Genomic DNA, 23,194 nt, shown 5'->3' with positions numbered 1-23,194 from the left:
GCATCACTTAGAACACAATAGAGCTAACTCACAGGCAGAAAGTCTGCAGGTTGCACGGGTCTCTTGTCCTCTAGCCATCCTGTGGAGAGGTATGGTTGGCCGGCATGCAACTGGACACACCACTGGTATATCCTCAAACAGAATGACCCTTCCTACTATTGCTGTTGGTCTTCACAGAACTTTGTGAGCAAAGAGAAACTATATTTGGGTCACCTGGTTCTCATAAAAGGTTGCTGCCAGTGCTGGGAACAGCGCTGATGATACCTGAAAATCTTTTTGAGAAGGGTAATGACGTGCAGGCCCTCACACCAAGGGAAAAAAGGCCATCAGTGATGTCTCATTGCCAGACAATCCACAGGAGGTGTCAGGGTCATCCATCATCCTTCTTGTCTCTTCATACATCCCAAGTTTAACATGTCCAAAGCTATATGCTTTATTACCTGTATCCTAAACCCTTTTCCCTCCAATTTATTACATCTCCAAAGGTACTGCCACATACTTCTTGCTTAAGCTGAAAACCAAGGAGTTATCCTTAATTCCTCCCTCTCCCAAATTCCTCACATCCAATCCATCACCAAATTCTATAAGGATGTACGGTCCAATATGGCTGTCATTAGCCATATATGGCAACTGAGCGCTTGAAAGGTGGCTGGCCCAAATTGAGGTGCGCTTTAAGCATAAAATATGCATCAGATTTGAAGATGTAGTACAAAAACAGAATGTCAAAAAGTTCAATAAATTTTATATTGATTATGCGTTTGTAAAAACATTTTTATATACTGGGTTAAATTATTAAGTTAATTTCACCTATTTCCTTTTTACTTTTTTAATGTGGTTACAAGAAAAATTAAAATATACATATGGCTTGTATTCCTGGCTCAAAATAAATCTATTGGACGCTGCTGTTGTCAAGTGTATCTATCAACTTCTTCCCAAATCTACTGTCACCACCCTAATCCAAGTCACCATCATTTCTGGCCTGAACTACTACAATGGCTTCCTTATTGATATACATGTTTCCTCACTTGTCCCATTCCAAATGATTCTTCTCACAAGTTACTGGACTCTGTTTTAAATGCAAATTCCATTATATTTTCCTATTTGCTTAACAAGTCTCAATGATTTTCTCATTGTCCTTAAAATCCAATCTTCCTTTCATGGACTTTGATGCCCTACATGTAATATAATATGATTCCAGTCCCCCACATCCCCACTCATCTTTATGACTTCATCTAAATTCTGCTTTGCCCCACCACTTACTATTCTCCAGAAGCACTGGGCATTCTTCCATTTCTAAGACATACCACACTTATACCCAGTAGGGCCTTCACACTAACCATTTCCTATGTCTGTAATGCTCTGCCTCACTCATTGGCCATCTCCTTCTTATCCTTCAAGTCTCAGCTTACATTTTAGCTTGCTAAGAGGCCATTCCTGATTGGCCAGTCTGTTTCCGCCCTTCATTCTCCAATGCAGAACTGTTTCCTTGTAACACTTTTCTCAATTTATAGTTACTTATTTGTATATTTAGCTGATAATTGCTCTATCCTCCGCTAAACTGTAAGCTCCATGATAGGAGGGACCAGGTCTGCTCAGCCTAGCAATATAGACCCAGTGTTGGTCAGAAAATTATTTTAGGGGCACTGTATAGAATATTTAGGAGTAGGGGCTGGGCGCAATGGCTCACACCTGTAATCCCAACACTTTGGGAGGCCAAGGCAGGTGGATCACCTGAGGTCAGGAGTTCAAGACCAGCCTGGCCAACATGGTGAAACCCCATCTCTACTAAAAATACAAAGGTTAGCTGGGTGTGGTGGCAAGCACCTGTAGTCCCAGCTACTTGGAAGGCTGAGGCAGGAGAATCACTTGAACCTGGGAGGCAGAAGTTGCAGTGAGCCAATATCACACCACTGTACTCCAGCCTGGGCAATAAAGCAAGACTCCGTCTCAAAAAAAAAAAAAGGAATATTTAGGAGTAGGAATTAGAAGTGAAAAGGTTAGAGGCAAAAGAAAAGAACCCAAGAAGAGCAATTAAAGTCCATTCTGATGATCTAGCAATCCCACTACTGGCTGTTTCCAAAGGAAATGAAATCAGTATATCAAAAAGAAGATGTCAGTATGTCTTCACTCTTGTGCTCATGCAGCATTATTTACAATAGCCAAGATATGGACTCAATCTAAGTGTCCATCAACAGCTGAACAGATAAAAAAAAAATGTGGTATATATACACAAGCAACTATATTCAGCCTTAAAAAGAAGGAAATTCTGTCATTTGCAACCACATGGATGAACCTGGAGGACACTATATTAAGTGAAATAAGCCAGGCATTGAAAGACAAATATATTAACTCACTTACATGTGGAATCTAAAAAATACAAACTCACAGAAGCAGAGAGTAGAATCGGGGAGGGATTGGGCAAATGTTGGCCAAAGGATACAAAATTTCAATTAGACAGAAGGAATAAGTCCAAGAGATCCACTGTACAACATGGTGACTCTAGTTAATAATAATGTGTTATATACTTGAAAATTGCTGACCAGGCATAGCGGCTCATGCCTGTAATCCCAGCACCTTGGGAGGCCAAAGCAGGCAGATCACTGGAGCCCAGAAGTTCAAGATCAGCCTGGGCAACATGGCGAAACCCTGTCTCTACAAAAAACTACAAAGAATTAGCTGGGCGTGGTGGCGCATACTTGTAGTCCCAGCTACTCGGGAGGCTGAGGTGGGAGGATCACCTGAGACAGGAAGGTCAAGCCTGCAGTGAGCTGTGATCACACCACTGCACTCCAGCTAGGCAACAGAATAAGATCCTGTCTCAAAAAAAAAAAAAAAAAACGAATGAAAGAAAAATAAAATTGCTAAGAAAGTAGATTTTAAGTGCTCTCACCACAAAAAAAGATAAGTATGTGAGACAAGGCATATTTTAGAAGCTTGATTTGGCCATTCCACAATGTATACATACATCAAAACATGTTGTACACCATAAAAAAATATAATTTTTGTCACTTAAAATAGTTATACCATGGAATACTATGCAGCCATAAAAAGGAACGAGATCATGTCCTTTGCAGGGACATAGATGCAGCTGGAAGCCATTATCCTCAGCGAACTGACACAGGAACAGAAAATCAAACACCACATGTTCTCACTTATAAGTGAGAGCTGAACAATGGGAACACATGGACACAGGGAGTGGAACAACACACACTGGAGCGTGCTGCGGCAGGGGTCGGGGAAGGAAGAGCATCAGGACAAATAGCTAATGCATGTGGGGCTTAATACCTAGGTGATGGGTTGATAGGCACACATTTGCCTATGTAACAAACCTGCACATCCTATCAGTGTTTGATAACCTTTCCAGGAAGTTCCATTATGCTACATAGAAAGAAAATGGGATTCTCTGGACAAGCTCTGAGCTCTTATTAATTCTATGTGGTAACCTCCTGAGCCCAAAGAGTCCTCCTGGAATGCCAGTCTTTCTCCTATAGGTCTCAAATGGCACATCCCTTAACCACGGTGGACCAGGCTTGCCAAGTCTCCAATTTACGTAAAGACCAGTCATAAATGATATGTGATGTGGAAGAATGCTGATCATATATTTATAAAAACAGGTTTAAAATAGTTATTACATAAGAATCCAGTGTCAAGCACAATAGTGCATAGTCAGTGCTCAACAAACATGTGTTCAATAATTTAATTAATTTTAGTCAGAAAATGGGTATTTATTTTCTACACAAAACATACATGCATGGGGGGAAAAAAACCTAGAAAGTTATATTAAATAATGTTAACAAGTACTATCTCAGGGGTATCGGAATTATAAGTACTTTTTGTGTGTGCACTCTTCTGTGTTTTCCAATGTTGGGTAATTATATGACTATTTTGCAATCAGGAAAAAAATACTATTTTTATAAACAAACCAACAAACTATCAAAGCTACTACTGAGCTCTTCCATGCTCCCAACAGCATCAATGTTGGCAGTAACTCAGAATGTGGTCTTTATATAAATAGCAGTTTGATTGGGAAAGGAGGAGAGGGTGTACTTAGGTTCTCTGAAGGTCCTAGTTGACCAAGCCATTGCCAAGGTGTCACCCTTGGTCACTGACTCTAGGGAAGAAAATAAAGGAGCACAAGGCAAAACTTACCTAAAGAAGTACTAACTTCACCCTGGGGGACAGGGAGAGGAAGAGAATTTCTCTATCTGATGACAAATCTGTTCCAGAATCTGTTATCAAATCTTCAGATGTCAGGTAGAATTTGAACCAGAATTCAACTTGATTAGGGCATGAGGCAGACGATAAAGACATAACATCATTTAACTGCAGAGATTTCAACCTCTTTTGTAGCCACCATAACATCTAGGGCATGCTTTGTACATATGGTGCTTTATACCGCATTTTACTTTTTTCGAATTCTACCATTTTCCCTCACATATCAATCCTCAGATATAGAACTGTTTACCAAATCATAGTTAAGTGGGCAAGGTCATTAAAGCAGCTATTAGATGCCATGGGAGACCCAAGAGCACATGCATTTGTTTGCAACTTTTTCTAAATGATGGAGAGATCAAGGACAGTTTATAATGTGCATATAACATTTAGTCTCGCAACAGAATCTGATTCTCTCACTTCAGATGTCACAATTAGGATCTCTATTTAAAAAAACTCCTAAACCCCCAAAAAGATGAAAATTTAAGATCAGTTGCTATCATGTGGAGAACATACCACTTTGTTGGGTTTTGTGTACAAATACACAACAAATACCACCACAGAAGTTGAAAGGTGAAAATTAGATAAGAATAGAAGATTTGGCAGTAGTAACTGAATAAGTATAAAGACATTGCTATATATTTTTAAGCATTAACATTGTGTAACAAACAAGAAGAGAGTGTTAAACTTAGATGAAAATGAAAAAAGCACCCTAATGTAATTTCAGAACTAAGACAATGAAAAATGAAAAAGTGGTACTTGAAAAAGAAAGAGACAGAGAGAGGGAGAGAAAGGAAGGAAGGAAGGAAGGAAGGAAGGAAGGAAGGAAGGAAGGAAGGAAGGAAGGAAGGAAGGAAGGAAGGAAGGAAGGAAGGAAGGAAGGAAAAAGAATAACCATTAAAAGAAAACAGTTTCAGACATTAACAGGGAAATATATATATGCAAAAGTATCTGTTTATTTTCTTACAGCTTAAGGCTGACAGAACCTACAGAAAAAATGGCACAGTGCCAACCTCTTTCGGCATTTAAAGGACGCTTTATTCAGTCTGGATTATCAGCCAGATTTAGAGCTAATTGGCTTTAGAAAACTGTACAGCAAAACCTCTATCTACAGTTCCCCCTACAGTTCATGAAGTTCTACACACAAGTAAACACACATGAAGACCTAATTTTAATCTTTTTAATCAGTTATATATAATTTATATATTTAATTGTTTTTATCATACACTAAGTTAAATTTTAATTCTGTGAATAATTTATCACATTCAGCTAAAACAGTAAGCTATAGCCAGCTGTAATGTACTTATATGAATTGCAAACATAAAGCTTCATTCAGGAGAAAGGCTTCTGAAGTAGCTGTGCAGGTCAGAGAGAGAAATTCAAACATACACAGAGGGATAATGCTGACCTAACTGCACTAATTTTGTCATAGATACTTTAGTTGATATTTAGGGTATAACATGACAATCAGTTCTCCGTAACTGCAGGAAAGCAAAAAAAAAAAAAGGATTGCCTCTAACTTGGGTGGTTGCAGTCTACTTTCCGGAGGCTATATGTAGCTGTGTGAGAGCATAAATCCAATCCATTAACTAATTAAATAAACCAGTGCTCAACAGGGCATGGGATTTCATAAGAGCCTTTGTTTTCTTGTGACAAAAAGGTCAAAATCTACTTTTTTTTTTTCTTTAAGAGATAGTGGCTTCCTATGTTGCCCAGGCTGGACTCAAACTCCTGGGCTCAAGGAATCCTCTCATCTCAGCCTCCTGAGTAGCTAGGAATACAGGCACGAGCCACCATGCCTAGCTGGAAGTTAGACTGTATCTGCATTCCTGGAATAGTAAAAGCAAAGCACGGGTCAGCTGCTTTTGGTAAATTCTAGCCCATAGCTCCCAGTCAAGTTCCAGGAAGCCCCCTATAAAAAAGATTCTGATATTAGTACCAGTGTTTAATTCATGTCATGGCCTGACTTAAGTATAGGTCGTTAAGTGTAAGGCCAAGGCAGGGGCTTGAGTGGTTTGGAGCTCATGACTGTTCCACTTGGAATTTATCCTGGTGTATGAATACGAATCTATCAATATTTTTTTTCAGGTGGCTTCCCAGGTCTCCCAACACTTTTACGGAAAAGATACTGTTTAATTATTTATATCAATATAGAAACATAAAGTCAAATATATTTGTTTAGTAGAGTTGAAGAGAGCCTAGAAACACACTCAAGAGACATGGAAACTCAGCATCAGATGAAGATGGCATTTCAAATCAGAGTTGAATGGATTTTTCAGCTTTGCTGAGGTATAACTGAAGTGTACTAAACTGCACATATTTAAAACATATAATTTGATACATTTTGACTCACAAAACCATCACCACAATCAAGATGATGAATATATACATCACTCCCAAAAGTTCCCCTGTAGTCTTTTGCAGTCCTTTCTTCATGGCCTTCTTCATCCACCCACCCCATCTCAGTAACCAGTGATCGGCTTTCTGTCACCACAAATTAGTGAGTACTGTCTAGAATTTTATGTAAATTGAATAATAAAGATTTTACTCTTTAGCTTCTTTCATTCAGCATATTTTGAGATTTGCTCATGTAATTGCATGTATCAATATTTCATTATTTTGTATTAGTGAGTAATATTCCACTGTCTGAATATATCACAATGCACTTTTCCATTCCATGTTGTTCCAATGACCATTGGGTTACTTCCAGTTTTTGGTTACTCCAAGTAAAGCTGTTTGAACAAGTACAATTATTTGAACAGACATAAAGCATGGCAATGTTAATTTCAATGTAGAATTCAAACCAAAATGTATTAACTACAATAAGAGAGAGCTTTATATTGCTGTCAGCCAAAAAGATACAGGTCAAAAGCTTTCATATAAGCCTTTACAACAACTTTCCATTGTTGTAAAAGATCTATCCTGAACAAAACACCAGGCCCACATAATTTCAAAGTTCTGCCAAACTTTAAAGAAATGATCATTTCCACAGTTTTCAAACAGTTCCAAAACATAGGGAAAAAATAGTAAGCTTCCAAATTATCTTGAGGCTAGCACAGCCCTGATCCAAAAACCTGACAAAGTGGCAATCTCCCTCCCCTATTAAAAAAAAATCAATGCACCAAAACTTTCATAATAAAAGGTAGGATCTGTAGACCAATCTCCCTTATGAATACTAATGAAAATCTAAGTAAAATATTAGTAAATTGAATAGGGCATAGGTTTTCAGTCAAAACAAAAAGTGATATGCAGAAATCCACTGTCATTTATTAAAGGATTGAGATTATTTTTAAAGGATTTTTTTTCAAAAACCATCTTTCATCCCTGATTTAAATAAATAAACCTCTTCGTGAACTAAGAATAAAAAGATATCTCTTCAACCTCATGATAAATAGGTTAGCTGAGACTTTGTTTCTTTGTATTGTTCAAAGACTTTTACAATGATTATTACCACAGAATAAATTCATTTCCACGGTAAACTTTTAAAAGAAAGAAAATTATGGTGGACAGAATTTGAAGGTACCTTGACAGCTGGTAAAAGTGGCACTGGGATATTCAAAATGGAAATGAAAGAATTAGCATATCATCATACTAAAATTGTTCATAATTAACAAATTCATGTACAAAAGTTCATTAATCTTCAGACAATATTTCTATTAAGGACAAATAAATCCCAAATACTGATCAGAAAAATAGTGAAACTGAGACAGAAAATGAAATTCCATCAGTGTATCTTCTGTTTTTTCTCAAAATCTAATAACAATACAATCCTGCTATTCTACCTCGCTTGTGCCAAACTTTTCCTGAACTGTATAACAATGGACTATTACCAAAGTTTGTGACTAGGGTTCTGCATTCTCTACTGGATCTCCACAAGATGGTAGCAAGTAAGGAGGCATTACAGACTAACAAGGAGCCAGTAGTCAGGGTTTTGTTTTTTTATAGGAAAGCTATATTGTTGGATCTTTAGCCATTGACCATGTACCTACCCAGCCTTAGAAATTATTTAAGGGGAGAAATTACTAGTTTAATAACCCAATAAACCCATCTATAAATATTCACTTTTAAAATTCCTTCCTGCTAAGTTCATCTGGAAGAAACTCATTTTTTTTCTTTTTAATCTGTGATATTATCCAAATTCTTGCAGTTATTTGAAAGTGCTCAAATTTATGGCAATAATTTAGAATGGTTTCCATTAAAAAATGAAGTTTTACAGATCCATCTGACACCTGGAGAATGGCAAAATGCAGCACTCTTAATATTTATATTTTCTAGACCAAAATTTTAAGTTATAAAATATACCAACGATTAAAAAATGGTAGTATGCATTAACAATACGGAATACTGAAATAACCTAGGTAGGATTTTCAAAAAATTGCTAATGTACTAAAATTTACTCACTCTGACCAATGGTGACAAATTATGGTTTATCCAAAGAACAGAATTTCATGCAGCCATTAAAAAATCATGTTATAGGTGAATACTTGATTCTGTAATTAGTTACTAAAGAATACTTAGTATGTTCAGGATCTATCACACTAAAAAAATTATAAAATAGTTTGTTTCAAATATATATGCCACTCATCTACTCATATTACATGCATGTATGGATGTTTCTACCAACAAAAACAATAGGAAGAGTCACCAAAATGTTAATGACCTCTGAGAGATAAGATTATAGTTATTTTCTTTTGGGGGGTTTACTTTCTATCTTTTCCCATCATAAACATGGATTTTTTTCACTCATGACAAAATATTACTGAAGATTTCTATAATTTATTTTTTGAGACAGGGTCTCATCCTTGCCCATGCTGGAGTTCAGTGGCACACTGCAATCTCAAACTTCTGAGCTCAAGTGATCCTTCCACCTCAGCCTCTGAATAGCTAGGACTAGAGGTGCGCACCACTATGGCCGGCCTTTTTTTTTTTTTCTAGTAGCAATGATGTCTTGCTAGTATTACCCAGGCTGGTCTTGAACTCCTGGGCTCAAGCAATCCTCCCACCTCAGCCTCCCAAATTGCTGGGATTACAGGCGTGAGCTGGGATTACACACCTGGCCAATATTTCTATAATTCTATTTTTAAAAAAAAGAATTGACTCTCCCTTGATCAGACTCAAAACTTAAAGTACGACATGTTAATTGTGCCTGACAGGCATTATCTGTTTGTTTCTCCAAAGTTTTCCTTCCCCCATCCCCTACTGCCCAGTGATCAAGTGCTGTACTGTATTTCAGTGCAACCCACATTCTCTCTGGCCATTTGCAACTATCGTTGCTATACCATTTCTCATCAGCCCAGCTACAATCCTATGATCTGCTGATGTCAATAAACTATTATCTCTTCTACCCACCTCCTTCAAGTCCCTTATGAGCTTGTTAGATTCCAAAGCAATACCTCAGAAAACACTCGCATACAATTCAGAAGACTTAAGAAATCAATACTTTAAGCCATAACAGTAAAATGTATTCCCAATAATACTACTGTACCCATACAATGGAATGTTACTTGCCAATAAAAATGAAATACTAATATGTGCTACATGGATGAACCTTGAAAATATGCTAAGTGAAAGAAGCCAGTCACAAAAGACCATACTGTATGATTCCATTTATATGAAATGCTCAGAATAAACAAATTTATAGACACAGAAAACATTCATTTTTGCTTAGGGCTGGGGGAACAAATGGAGGGAAATAATGGGGATTCACTAACAGGTACGAGGTTTCTGTTAGGATTGCAAACATATTCTAAAATTAGATTGTGGTGATGGTTGCTGCTATGGTTTGACTATCCATCCCCTCCAAAACTCATGTTGAAATTTAATCCCCAATGTGGCAGTATTGAGGTGGGGCCTTTAAGAGATGACTGGATCATAAGGGCTATGTCATCAGAAATTGATTAATCTATTAATGGATTAATGAATAGGTTATCACGGGAGTGGACTGGTGGCTTTATAAGTGGAAAAGAGACCTAAGTACATTCGCACTCGCCATGTGATACACTGTGCCGCCTCAGGACTCTGTTCAGTCCCCACCAGCAAGAAGGCTCTCACCAGATGTGGCCCCTCAACCTAGGACTTCTCAGCTTCCATAACTTTAAGAAATTCATCTTCTTTATAAATTTTCCAATAAATTATAAATGTATTATAAGCAATGGAAAATAAAGTTGCACAACTCTCTCTATATATATATAAATTGAACTGTGTCAGACTTTAAATAGGTAAATTGAATATGTGAATTATGTATAAAGCTGCTTTTTAAAATACTATCTTTTTATTATAGCTATCACTGATTGCATCATTACTATGTGCAAGAAACCTTAGAGGTGCATTTTCATTTGATTCCTACCAACTCTGGAAGGTCAATTTCTAGTGTTACAGATGAGAAAGACAGGTTCAGTAAATTTAAAACATTAACCCAAGTTACTCAGGAATGGTGCCCAGATACACCACTCTAAAGCTCTTGCTTTCTACATTATGCCATGCTTGCCATCAAATAGTTAACCAAAGATAATTATAATAAGAGTATTGTTGAATATATAAATGGCCTTAGAAAAGCAGACATACTGTTTTTATCAATAGTAGGAATAAGGTTTTTTGAGGCATCACTGATAGCAAATGAGGTTTAAAAGGTTGAGCACCATTATGTTATTTAATTCAAAAACCACATCTAGAAAACAAATGCCTCTGGAAAATAATTAAAATTAAGGTCATATAATTTGTCTCATGTCTTTCAGTTTATGTCAGAGCTAGACTGTATCTTGAAAATACCGACATTATCTGATTTGTCATTTTTAAGTCAATGCCTCTGAAAATTACTCTTTAATATTAGCTGAAATGCCAACAAAATGCACAGAAATGATTACCATTTCCTTAAACTATATTAGGCAAACATATTCCTTTATTTAGATTTTATTATTCACATTTAGTTTTTTATGCACACATTTAAGACTTTATAAACACTAACATTAGCGATTCCAGAAGGGTAGGTAGATTTTTTAAATATAATTACTCTTATAAAAGGAAGAAATACAGACTTAATACTAAAGGACTGTATTTTGTGACTTCACCTATAATGCAACTAATCATCTACTTAGTTGCTATGTTAATCTATTTGCTTCTTCAGCAAATTATCACTGACTCAGTGGTTTAAAACAACACAAATTTACTATCTTATGGTTCTGTGGATCAGAAGTTTGACATTGATCTCAATGGGCTAAAAAGGTGCCAGCAAGGCTGCATTCCTTTCTGGGGACTCTAAGGGAGAATCTGTTTCCTTGCCTTTTCCATTTTTTTTTACAGGCCCCTTCAATCCTTGGCTCAAGGTGTCTTCCTCCTTCAAAGCCACCTTTTAACTTCCTTCAAAAGTAGTCATCTTTCTTATACAGGATCACTCTGACCTCTTTTGCCTCCCTCTTCAACTTTTAAAGACCCCTACGATTATATTAGGCCCTCCCAAGTAATTCAGGATAATCTCCCCATCTCAAGGCCCTTAATCACTTCTGCAAATTTCTTTTGCAATGTGGCATAACATATTCACAGTTCCTAAGAATTAAAAACATTGGCATCCTTAGGCCAATCTGCTTAACTTTTTCAATTTAGCTTCATATCTTTTTTTACTCCAAGATAGAAGAGTGATGTTTAAAGTACTCAAGTTACAGCCAGCATTTACCAATTCTTTGGTTCGACTTTTTAAAGTACTTATGCTTGAATCCAAAACCCGAGGATTTTCAATTATTTGTGAAATGCTAATGTTTTCTTCCATGAGGCAGTCTATTTTATCATTAAACTTTTTCTCTGCCAAGAAGATCACATCTGGATAGCTTAAGACAAACTTCTGTACCTCTTCTTCAGTACATCCAAGAGAAAACAGCTTCTCTTTGATGTTTGCATAGCTTCTTCTGGCATAGTCATTGGAAAGGTCTAGGATTTCAGCTCCTGGACCACATATCAGAACGAGCAGTTCCTCACTGTTCAAATTGAAAGTTGACTGTAAGAATTCAATGTTAGCTTTCACCCGCTTGGTGCTCTGAATTAAGATAAAAGGGTTTTTAAAAATTATCTTCCTGACAAAATCTGTGGGATCATTGTGACCCAATGACAAACCGGCTGCCTGCAAAAATTCAACCATCTGTTTATTCAGATCAAGACTATTGGAGAAGGTACGAGGGGCATTGGTCAACAATCGACAAAGGCATTTACGGGTCAATCCAACTGAGTAGAGGAACTTTATATTATTCTCTAAGTTTAGGTTGTTACTGGACCGAAAAAAGGATTCAGGAGAACGTTCCAAAATATTTACAATTTCAAGATCTGATGTCACAATCTTTCTCCACAGATCCCACCGTTCTGAAAGATTCTCGGGAGTACGTGTTATTGCCCGTGGATATCTTGATATGATGCTAGCAATCACTTCTTTGCTAGCTCCTTTGGAAAGAAGGAACATCTTCAGGTCCTGCTCATTGGTAGTCATCCTATGAAAAACTCCAGGCTGTCGTTTCCTTGCCATGTCAATATCTACTCCCATAGTAAGTAAGTTGTTCAGTAGGTCCTCATTTTTCAAAGGCTCACTGTCTGCATTATGAAACTTCACACCAAAAAGCCTAAATGAAACTGATTTGAAGATGATTTCTGCTGAAAATCGGGTCATCCAACATCTTGAACCAAAGAGAAAGTTATTTCTCATATGCCAGAGGTTTCCTGATGCCATTATGGTTAGGTAGTTCAAACCTTTTGAAATGCTGTGTAAAACAACACATAAAATATTACACAAATGCATGTGTTAAACAACTAAATGACCATATTATGATCCTATGAGCATCATGGTCATTTCTATGAGAATATACCTTCAGCTCCAGCTCTCCAAAACTGTGTCATTAAATAAATAGTAAAACTACAATTTATATTTGTCTTAGCCTTTGAAAAATTCTTTCTACATGTTTTATAATATAAACAAAATGATTGTACTGTAAGACATACATAATCGATAAACAAATGTACATGTATCACTGTCTCTCCCTAGCTCACTGCTTCTGTTACCTGTAAGCACAGGGCTGCTTCCATTGTTAACATAAAGAAAAGCAGGATGGGGCACCATTAGTGCCCCAGAATTGTTCTTGCTTTTTTCTTGCTCTTTTTGTTTACCCTTGCCTGCCTTGGCTATCTAAAATCAGTTGACCCTCTCCATCTCTGCTTTGTCCTCCTGATTTCCAAACTTTTTTTTTTTGACACAGGGTCTCACTCTGTCCTCCAGGCTTGGAGTGCAGCAGCACAATCATGGCTCGTTGCAGCCTCACCTCCCTGGGCTCAGGTGATGCTTCCACCTCAGCCTCCCGAGTAGTTGGGACCACAGGAATGCCCCACACGCCCAGCTAATTTTTCATTTTTATTTTTTGTAGAGACAGCATTTCACTATGTCACCCAGACTGGTCTCAAACTGCTGGGCTCAAGTGATCTGCCTGCCTTGGCCTCCCAAAGTGCTGGGATTACAGGTGTGAGCCACCATGCCAGGCGTGGCTTATTTCTTATAATGACACTTTCACTTCTGCCTTATATTTCAATTTTCCAGGTCTTTGACCTTGCCCTGCCCATAGATACTAGATTTCTTTGCCTCTGGCCTCCTGGTTTTCAAACTGTAAATCTAGCCCTGAAAACCAACACCTCAGATTAATTTCCATCTTGAACATCTTTTTCTAAATTCCTGCTACCCTTTATATCCATGCTACCATTAAAGCCTTAATTTTTCTTAGCTTATATAGACCTCTAGTCAACAGCTCTTGATTACAATCTCCATCTCATTTGGTTTACCCTACCATTCCCTACGTTGTAACCCAATAATTCCAAACCAATTTTCATCTTCAAAATGATCTAGTTGTGATATTAAATCCACATGGCCCGCCACATGTGAAACTGTGCTGAAAGATGGCATGTAAACATTAAAACGCTACTTTTACCATTCTCCCCTTCTCCATCACCATATTACGCAAGACTAATTCTGGGCTGTTTGCATCTGTTGCACCACACTTTCAACTTGCAGCTTCTAGCATGTGACTAAAACCTCAATAACTCATTTTCCTGATCATTTAGAAATGGGGCTCAAAACATACAAACTTATTTATAATCATAATCATAGGTCCCTACTAAAATGAGCATCTCCATTTATTAGAAATATTTTATGAGGAAAGCAACAGAAAAAGTGTTCTGTTATTCAACCTTGAGGAAAGCAACAGAAAAAGCGTTCTGTTATTCAACCTATCTAATGATTTGTTTCTAAGCTACTTGTGCCTGAGTCATATAACAGTACATATATATTTTTTAAACTGTACTTTTGCCTTTTTAGAATATATAGCTGTAACAAGTTCGTGCTTGATTTCTAATTACTTACAATGGGCTCTTACTTAGAAAAGGCATTTCTTTTTTCTCCTTCTCCTAATTAAGCATAAAACAGAAAATAGAGATAGATGATTCCAACCCACTATTAACCTCTTTGGGCTAAAGATACTGCTTTCAAGATCAATTTCAAAGAAAGCCTCTTTGTGTCTGTCCTTTCAATTACTCCAATTTTTAACTAGAACTTGATTATGCCTACAGGCAGGGAACATTCCTGTGGCTCACATAATCTACAGATTCTCACAGAATTGGGAAAAGATTCCAAAACTATAGAATCAAGTAATGTTCAAAGCCAAATGCAAGGCACTCACAACATAAACATCAAACAACAAAAGCACATTTCAGATTGATCCATATTCTACTGAGCTCACTATTCTTCACTTCTCCATAATACCACATACTACTCTGTAATTACATACTTTTCCAAAAATGCATGAATTTAGAAACTTTAAAATATAATTATCCTTCTAACTGAAGAAGGAAGGCTCTACCTTGCATAGTTCAACAGCCTGTTCTCTCTTCCAGATGCTCGAGTGACCTCTACTGGAACAAAGGGGCAGAATGCATCAGCTGGAAATCAGACCAGTATTTTCTAGAGAGGTCCAAGACAATACAATGGGATGGAGGAAGAAAACAGTAAAACCACGATTTATATTTGTCTTAGCCTTTGAAAAATTCTTTCTACATATGTTTTATAATATAAACAATCTGATTGTACTGTAAGACATATCTAATGAATAAACAAATGTACATATATTATAGGCATATTTTTATTGACAATGTATACAATCAAAAAAGTGTGAAGACTACTACTCTAGACAGTGCACTTTCTTGAGACGATTAGCATCATGGTAAACAGGCTGAACAAGCCACAGAATGTTCAACAGAAATTCCATTAATAACAAACTAAAAATAAGTGAAAATGTATGCCAAAATTCCTAACAAAAAGTAACAAATCTATAAACGCTTCTTCTAAATCTGTCACAAGTAAATTTCATGTCTTGTGTATAACTCATCCTCCATGGAATTATCTTCCACACAAACTAACATGCCCCAAACTTGAGTATCTTTCCCAGTCCCCAAATTTGCCCTCTTCTGACTAAAGATAGCATTATCACAATCACTATCCTAAGAGTCATTTGTGATAAAAATCTAAAAGTAAGCTTTGCTTTCTTCCTCTTCCTCAACTCCAGTCATCAAATCATGTAGACTCAACTCCTTTGGCATCTCTCTGATATCCAACCTCGCTACTCTTTGTAATTCTCATTCTGTTACAAGTCTTCATTCTCTTTTACCCAGCCTGTAACAGCCACCTGATGTGCTTCTCTGACATCCATCACTCAAAACTGCCACCATATTGATATCTGTACAATGATGTGATTATGTCCCTCATTCTCTGATTAAAGACCGTCTGTAGCTCTCCCCGAAAAAACAAAATCTTCAAAGTGGTCTTTTTCTAGCTACCTTTTCAGTTAGTTCTAATTACCTTACCATCTACTTCTAACTACCTTTCCAGCTATCTCTTCTATTCTACCACCTCAATACCTAGCACTATCACCTCTCAAACCTCTGATCCCAAACATCCTTGCCCATTCCTGTCTCCCTGTCTTTGCTTAAGTTGCTCTTTCTTTTAGAAAGGCCCATCCTCCTGATGCCTATCCATAGGACAAGGTCCCATTCAAATATAATCTTCCCTCAAATCCTTAACTTACCTTAAAATACTAACCACTGAAATCAACCATTTGTTTTATGATAATTTATTACTAAGGAATCTAAAACTAAGCTTTCTACTTATAGAAAACAAGAGCTGAAATGGACTTAAAACTGGCAACTGAAATTTGGTCTTGATTACAATACTAAAATGCATAAATTTACTCTAAAAATGACGTGTAGTCTCAGCTAAATCTAGAAATGTGGTCTTGATGACAATACTAAAATGCAATAAATTTACTCTAAAAATGACATGTGTGGTCTCAGCTAAACCTAGAAACAGTAATTAATAATACTGACTGTTAATGAACATATGAGGAAACAGAGGAAATTCTCAAATATTGTTAATGGACCAGAATTTGGCACCAGCTGCCATAATTTTAAATGTTCATAGCCTTTAACTCAGCATTTCCACTTCTTGGAGATTATCCAAAGGGGAAAAAAAGGGCCAGGGGCAGTGGCTCACACCTATAATCCCAGCATTTTGGAAAGCCAAGGTGGGAGGATTGCTTAAACCCAGGAGTTTGAGACCAGCCTGGACAACAAAGTGAGACCTTTATTCTACAAAAAATCAAAACATTAGCCAACTGTAACAGCACACACCTATAGTCCCAGCTGCTCAGGAGGCTGAGGCAGGAGGACTGCTTGAGCCCAGGAGATCGAGGCTGCAGTGAGCCATAATCTAGCCACTGCACCCCAGCCTGGATGACAGAGTGAGCCCATCTCAAGAAGAAAAAAAGACAAGAATATGTGTTTGTTATGAAAAAGGATGACCAGGCCAAGCACAGTGGCTTCACCCCTATAATCTCACCACTTTGGGAGGCCAGGAGTTTGAGATCAGCCTGGCCAACATGACGAAACCCATCTCTACTAAAAATACTAAAATTAGGCATGGTGATACATGCCTCTAATCTCAGCTACTCAGGTGGCTAAGGCACAATAACTGCTTAAACCCGGCAGGCGGAGGTTGTAATGAGCTGAGATTGCACCACTGCACTCCAGTCTGGGTGATAGAGCAAGACTCTGTCTCATAAAAAAAAGAAAAGAAAAGAAAAAGAAAGAAAAAGGATAACCATCATAACATTATTTGCTATAACAAAGAAGAAGAAACCCAAATGGCCACCAATAGAATAATTAATAAATTGTGGTACATCTATGCAATATACTATAAAGGTGTCAAAAATAAAGGCCGATCTACTGCAATCAAAAGATGTCAGATATTCTACATGACAAACTGCCTAACAGTATGGATAATGCCATGTATATTAAAGGCGGGGAGGGGGATGTTAATATATACAGAGGGGGGAAGTGGAATGACAGTTATTCCCGAAAGATTATTAGAGGCTTCTTCTGAAGTATTACTTCTGAAATACTGGGACTTTAATGAACATGTGTTACTTTGCAGTCAGACGAAAAAATTTAAACCAGTAAAACTGGCCTTTGGTGTGAAAAACAATGGAAAATACAAATCATCTTTATCTATTTTTCGGTTTCTAGCACCAAAGAAGTCACACTTCAAAATTCTCCATGATGCTTTCTTTACTCTTAGCAACGGATCTCCACTCAAAATACTCATAATATATCTAGTAGGGTAAATGAACATCTAAATAGCCTAATACAAGAAAGTTAGCAACCTTCCTCATGTACAAATTTCAAAAATGGTACCTATTCAAAAATTGACTTTGATCTATTTCTCAAATAGACTTTTTAATTAACCAAAACCATTATCCAAAGGGCTAATGTTCAAACTTAACAAACACACTGAAAATCTCTATGCTTGTAGTATGAGCGGTCTGAAAAAAGATTTACGTTCGCCTCTGCCCCACAACTGGCCTGTTAAAAAGGCTGTTAATGGAAATAACTAATCACTGGCCCTAAAATACCACATTCCAGCTGGTCTTCTTTTGATACAGCAAGCTAAGTTTGGAGATCTTTACATGCATTTCTCACCTTGTTTGTCTTAAGGAAAGGCTCTGCATCCCTCCAGAAAGGCTGGAGAACAGCTGTCTCTAGAAATGACACACACACAAAAAAAAAGGCAAAATATTTCAGGCCTTCCTAATACAAAGTAAGAGTTCTATCCCAGCTAACGTTCTCGTTGCATTATGTTCTCGTGAGACGCATTACTTCTTGCAAACAACATTTCTCAGACATACAGAAAACGGCAAGTACATGCCTACATATGATGGGAAAAGGTAGCAGAATCACGAATATGTTTTGTACCAAAGCTAAGTGCTTCATATACATTGTCACGCTTTACTCCCCACAACAATTTAAAAGGTAGGCATAAGCCTTAAAATTACAAAATCTGAAACAGCGCCGAGCTCCCATACTAGCCTGCCTTCGCTAGCTGAAGCATTAGGGTTCGAACCCAGGTGGGTCTTTCTTAACTCAAAACCAAGGTAATTCCACACCGAAGGCTCTTTCCATCCCTCTTCCTCCTCCAAGGACAACTCTGCAAGGGGCTGCACTGTACAGCAGTCACCTACACCCACTTCTTAACAAAAAGAAAGGAAAGCACAGGCTCACCACCTTCCCAATCTCACCCTGAACTGCACCCATCCGCTGTAGATGGCTTTTACTTCCGCCCCTGGGGTCCGGAGCGGCTAGGAGGAGCGGAAGTGGAAAAGACTAACTTCCGGCCTCGGGTCGCGCGCAGAGGTGACGTCGTTGGTCCTGCGCCCCCTCGTGGCGGTACTTCAGCCCTTCGTAGCCGGACGCTAGGGGCCTGGCAGGGGGCAGCAAGAGACCGCGGTGAGCGCGGGGTATTGAACGCCCAAGACGGGTTTTGGAGGGCGGGGTGGGGCCTGGGACTCCCAGTCGCCTGGGCAGATGTCCGTGGGGAACTGTAAGGCATCCTATAGGGATCCTACAGGGGGCATCCACTGCCGGCCGACGACACGTAGTGGGAAAGTAGCTATTATTTACATGCATGTTGCAGTTTTTGATAATGCGGTTGCTGCTCCTAATGTGACTAACGCGATGCCGATGAACATCTCGGCGTTTTTTGGTGCAGGAAAAGCGGGTGTAGACTCTGTCTGTTTAGTCCCAGATTCTCTTCCTTTCATGAACTACCGTGGAAATCCTGGAGTGTCACTGGCTGGTCTGAATTCAGCATCCGCCTTCAGGCTGGGAATCAATTCTAGTATACTTCGATTTACTTACTTGCAGCTCGAATTCAAATATGGTTCTTTTGACATTGTGACAGGTTTGCGCTATTTAAAGAATGGAGGCAACCGAAACCTCATCTCCACAGTGGATGCGTTTTTCGCTCCCTCCTGAGGCGTTGCCTTAAGCCACGCGGTCCTGTCAGCCTCACCTGCCTAGTGATGGTGACAGTGGAGAAGATAAAGCTTCAATTCAAGGCACTTCTCCTGTGACCATCAAAAGAAAGATAATATCTACATTAATGAATTAATTGTATCTGTCGAGTTATCCTCAGGAGACGATGGTGATTTGGTCCTTAAAAAAACACAGGATCAACAGGGTTGACCCTGAATTCTACAAAGAGGAAAAATTTCAGGCATTACTAACTCCTCCATTTACGAGCCTAATGATATAATTTTCTGGCCGGGTGCGATGGCTCATGCCTGTAATCCCAGCACTTTGGGAGGCCAAGGCGGGAGGATGGCCTGAGGCCAGGAGTTCGAGACCAGCCTGGCCAACATGGTGAGACCCCATCTCTACAAAAAGTACAAAAATTAGCCAGGCGTGGTCACAGGTGTCTGTAGTCCCAGCTACTCGGGAGGCTAAGGTGGGAGAATCACCTGAGCCTGGGAGGTTGAGGCTGCAGTGAGCCGTGATTGTGCCACTACACTCTAGCCTGGGTGACACAGTGAGACCCTGTCTCGAAAAAGAAAAAGAATTTTCTTTATCCCTTTTTTTTTTTTTTTTTTTTAGACGGAGTCTCACTCTGTTGCCAGGCTGGAGTGCAATGGCGCGATCTCGACTCACTACAACCTCTGCCTCCCGGGTTCAAGCGATTCCCCTGCTTCAGCCTCCCGAGTAGCTGGGAGTACAGGGGCGTGCCACCATGCCCGGCAATTATTTTTTTTTTTTTTATTTTAGTAGAGACGGGGTTTCACCATGTTGGCCAGGATGGGTCTCGATCTCCTGACCTCATGATCCACCCACCTCGGCCTCCCAAAGTGTTGGGATTACAGGCGTGAGCTACTGCAGCCGGCCTGTTTATCCCATTTCTGTGCCAATGAACCAATTACGTTTTACCATCACTCTTCCCCTTTGACTACTCCTAGTTGGGTTGTTGTTGTGACTTTGTTTTTAATTAACTCTGTTTTGTTGGGTTAGAAGGATAAAGATTTATCTTTGGGAATTTAAAATACTAATAATCAGTCTATCTATTAAGTGAAACTACTTACTGCAATTCCTTCAGGTAAAAAGTAGTCCCAAAAGGCCGGGCGCGGTGACTCAAGCCTGTAATCCCAGCACTTTGGGAGGCCGAGATGGGCGGATCACGAGGTCAGGAGATTGAGACCATCCTGCCTAACATGGTGAAACCCCGTCTCTACTAAAAATACAAAAAAAAAAAAAAAAAATTAGCCGGGCATGGTAGCGGGCGCCTGTAGTCCCAGCTACTTGGGAGGCTGAGGCAGAAACATGGTGTGAATTCAGGAGGCGGAGCTTGCAGTGAGCCGAGATCGCGCCACTGCACTCCAGCAAAAAAAAAAAAAAAAAAAAAAAATTAGTCCCAAAAAATTGGAGATGGCTTTTAAAATGTGAATTTCTAAAATCTGTATTCCTTCTGCATGGAAGGAGCTCCTATGTCTGAATTAATATTATTATATATTATGTATATACACACACACAAACTGCTTTACAATCGGCATGTAAAATAAAATTTAGAGATTAAATGAAATAAAATAACCTTTGAGATTATTGAGCCCCAGCCCTCTCATTTTACAAATGAGAACACTGAAACCCATAGAGTAGGACTAGCAAGAGAATGCATGTCTTACATTTTCTTTACCAGTAACTCTAAGATTTATACCACATACTTTGTTGTATTGACTTAGCTATCAATAATTATTTCAGACTTACTTAGGTAACATCACCTATGTTGGTTTTTAGTGATATTTTGTCGGTAAAGGCAGATTGGTTCTTTTGAAAATAAGTTCCATATTTCCCATCAGAAATTTTCTGACTACAAATCTATTTTAAATGCATATTATAAAATACTGAAAGTATAACAATAGAAGTGTAATAATGGTTGGGTTAGGATGTTGTATAATTAATTAGGTTTCTTTCTTATTGTATTTCTTCAGTGATTTTTGAAATGTCATTACCTCCAGTAAGAGAAATGACTACTGCTTCATCAACCTTTATGATGTTTTACAATAGGACCTGTATATACTTTGCCTGTATTTCATTTGTTTATTCAATGAACATTTTTTCAGCACCTGCACATTCCAGGTCCTGTTTTCAGGTTAGGGGATATAGTGGAAACCAAGACAAAGGCCCTGCCTTCCTGGATCTTATATGTAGTCGTGGGTCTTACTCTCAGCCTGAATGTCTTCTCCTCTACATGCCTCTTCCAACGCCTTCCCCAGGACCATAGCAGACCCATGTCCCTACCAAGTTGATGTAATTAAGAAAAATAAAGTGGCTGAGTGTAGTGATTCACACCTGTAAACCCAACACGTTGGACTTAGATACTCAGAAGCTGGGCTGAAAGTCAAGTCTGAAGACAGAATCTGTGCTGTATTCAGAAGTGCCTCTGCCTTTTATAATTAAGAATTTTTTGACTGTGCCAAATGTGCCTGTTCCTCTGCCCTGGAAGTGTCCTTCTTGCTTCATGCAAATAGATTTCTGGCAAACCACAGCCACTCAATTGACCATTCATTCATGTTTGAATCTCAGCAAGCCCAATTAAGGTCAAAAATAAAGTGTCCCTTCATTCCTCCCACCCTTACCTTCAGTTAATACAACACCCGCAGACTCCTGGATTCAGTAGACAAATGCCTGCCCCACCCCCACATCAACTTCACAGGCAGAGCTGCTAGCTTCCTATGTGACTTACTTGAGGGCCCTCAGAGGAACATCAGGTCTCTACCCAGGACTCCCTTATTCCATTCTCTTGCCTGCAGCTATTTTGTTTGCATAAAGCATAAAATGTCTCCCAATTGTTCAAGGCTAATTAAAGTAGTAGATAAAGTTACCCAGAGAGTCTCGGGTTAACACTTTGTTGGCAAAAAATAAAAAACATTGCTTAATTTCCCCTCTTTTCACAATTGCTTTTTAACAATTTAAGATTTCTAAAGATTTTACTTCAGGCAACTTTATTTCTCTGAAGTATGCTTAAAGACTTCCTGAGTCAGCTTTCATGCTCCCACACTCATTACCACAAGGGTCTGTGGCAAAGAACTGGATACTTAGCCTAGCAAATTTGCTGATTCCAGACCTGGTATGAGAGCAATTCCCATGGTAGTTGGATCAGCCTGACAGAGTTGGCCAAGAGCAACACAATAATCATTTGAGATCCCATTTAGCCTCGTGAGTTTAAGTACCTTTTGGATTGTTTGATCCTACTGTACCAAACCTTCAATTAATTACCATGAAGTGATTATTAGTCATTGGTAGAAAAATTAATCTCAACAGAGAGGAGGGGAACAAACATTCACAAGATGAAATACTATTTTCACTGTCCGAAACTATTTTCCTTTCTATTTAAGGTGTTTCTTGAAATGCCTCCTTTAGAGATTTATTCCTCGGTATAAACTGTGCTGATTTAAAATTGCAAATGTATTTGAAAGGGAAAGCATATTAAGCCAAAGGTCAGCAACCTTTTCCTGTAAAGGACCAAATAGTATTTCAGGCTTTGTGGGTCACGTACTGTCTCTGTTGCAAATTCTTTTTTTTCTTTCCATCT

General features: G+C 38.5%; 1 protein-coding gene across 14 annotated transcripts in view; it reads right to left on the bottom strand.

Annotated features, from left to right (window-relative positions):
- Positions 1-18,929, bottom strand: part of MTERF1 (mitochondrial transcription termination factor 1) — a 517,939-nt gene extending 499,010 nt beyond the window's left edge. For 5 of the 14 annotated variants that reach the window (XR_009208872.1, XR_009208873.1, XR_009208874.1 and 2 more), the window contains exons 1-3: positions 18,841-18,870; positions 18,259-18,317; positions 15,090-15,190 (exon numbers count right to left, since the gene is read on the bottom strand). Coding sequence is in view for 6 of the 14 variants with exons in the window: in XM_032761108.2 (XP_032616999.1) it covers positions 11,780-12,950; positions 18,259-18,317; positions 18,838-18,870 (1,263 nt within the window). In the remaining 8 variants the exon portion in view is untranslated. Of the gene's footprint in view, positions 1-5,028; positions 12,951-15,089; positions 15,191-18,258; positions 18,318-18,837 lie in introns of those variants that run through there. The other 9 variants (XM_032761114.2, XM_032761115.2, XM_032761116.2 and 6 more) reach the window with 9 other exon arrangements.
- Between the last annotated feature and the right edge of the window lie 4,265 nt (positions 18,930-23,194).

The sequence above is a fragment of the Hylobates moloch genome, unplaced genomic scaffold (assembly GCF_009828535.3).
Source record: "Hylobates moloch isolate HMO894 unplaced genomic scaffold, HMol_V3 SCAFFOLD_1, whole genome shotgun sequence".
Classification (NCBI taxonomy): domain Eukaryota; kingdom Metazoa; phylum Chordata; class Mammalia; order Primates; family Hylobatidae; genus Hylobates; species Hylobates moloch.
This window is presented reverse-complemented; position numbering and strand designations above follow the sequence as displayed.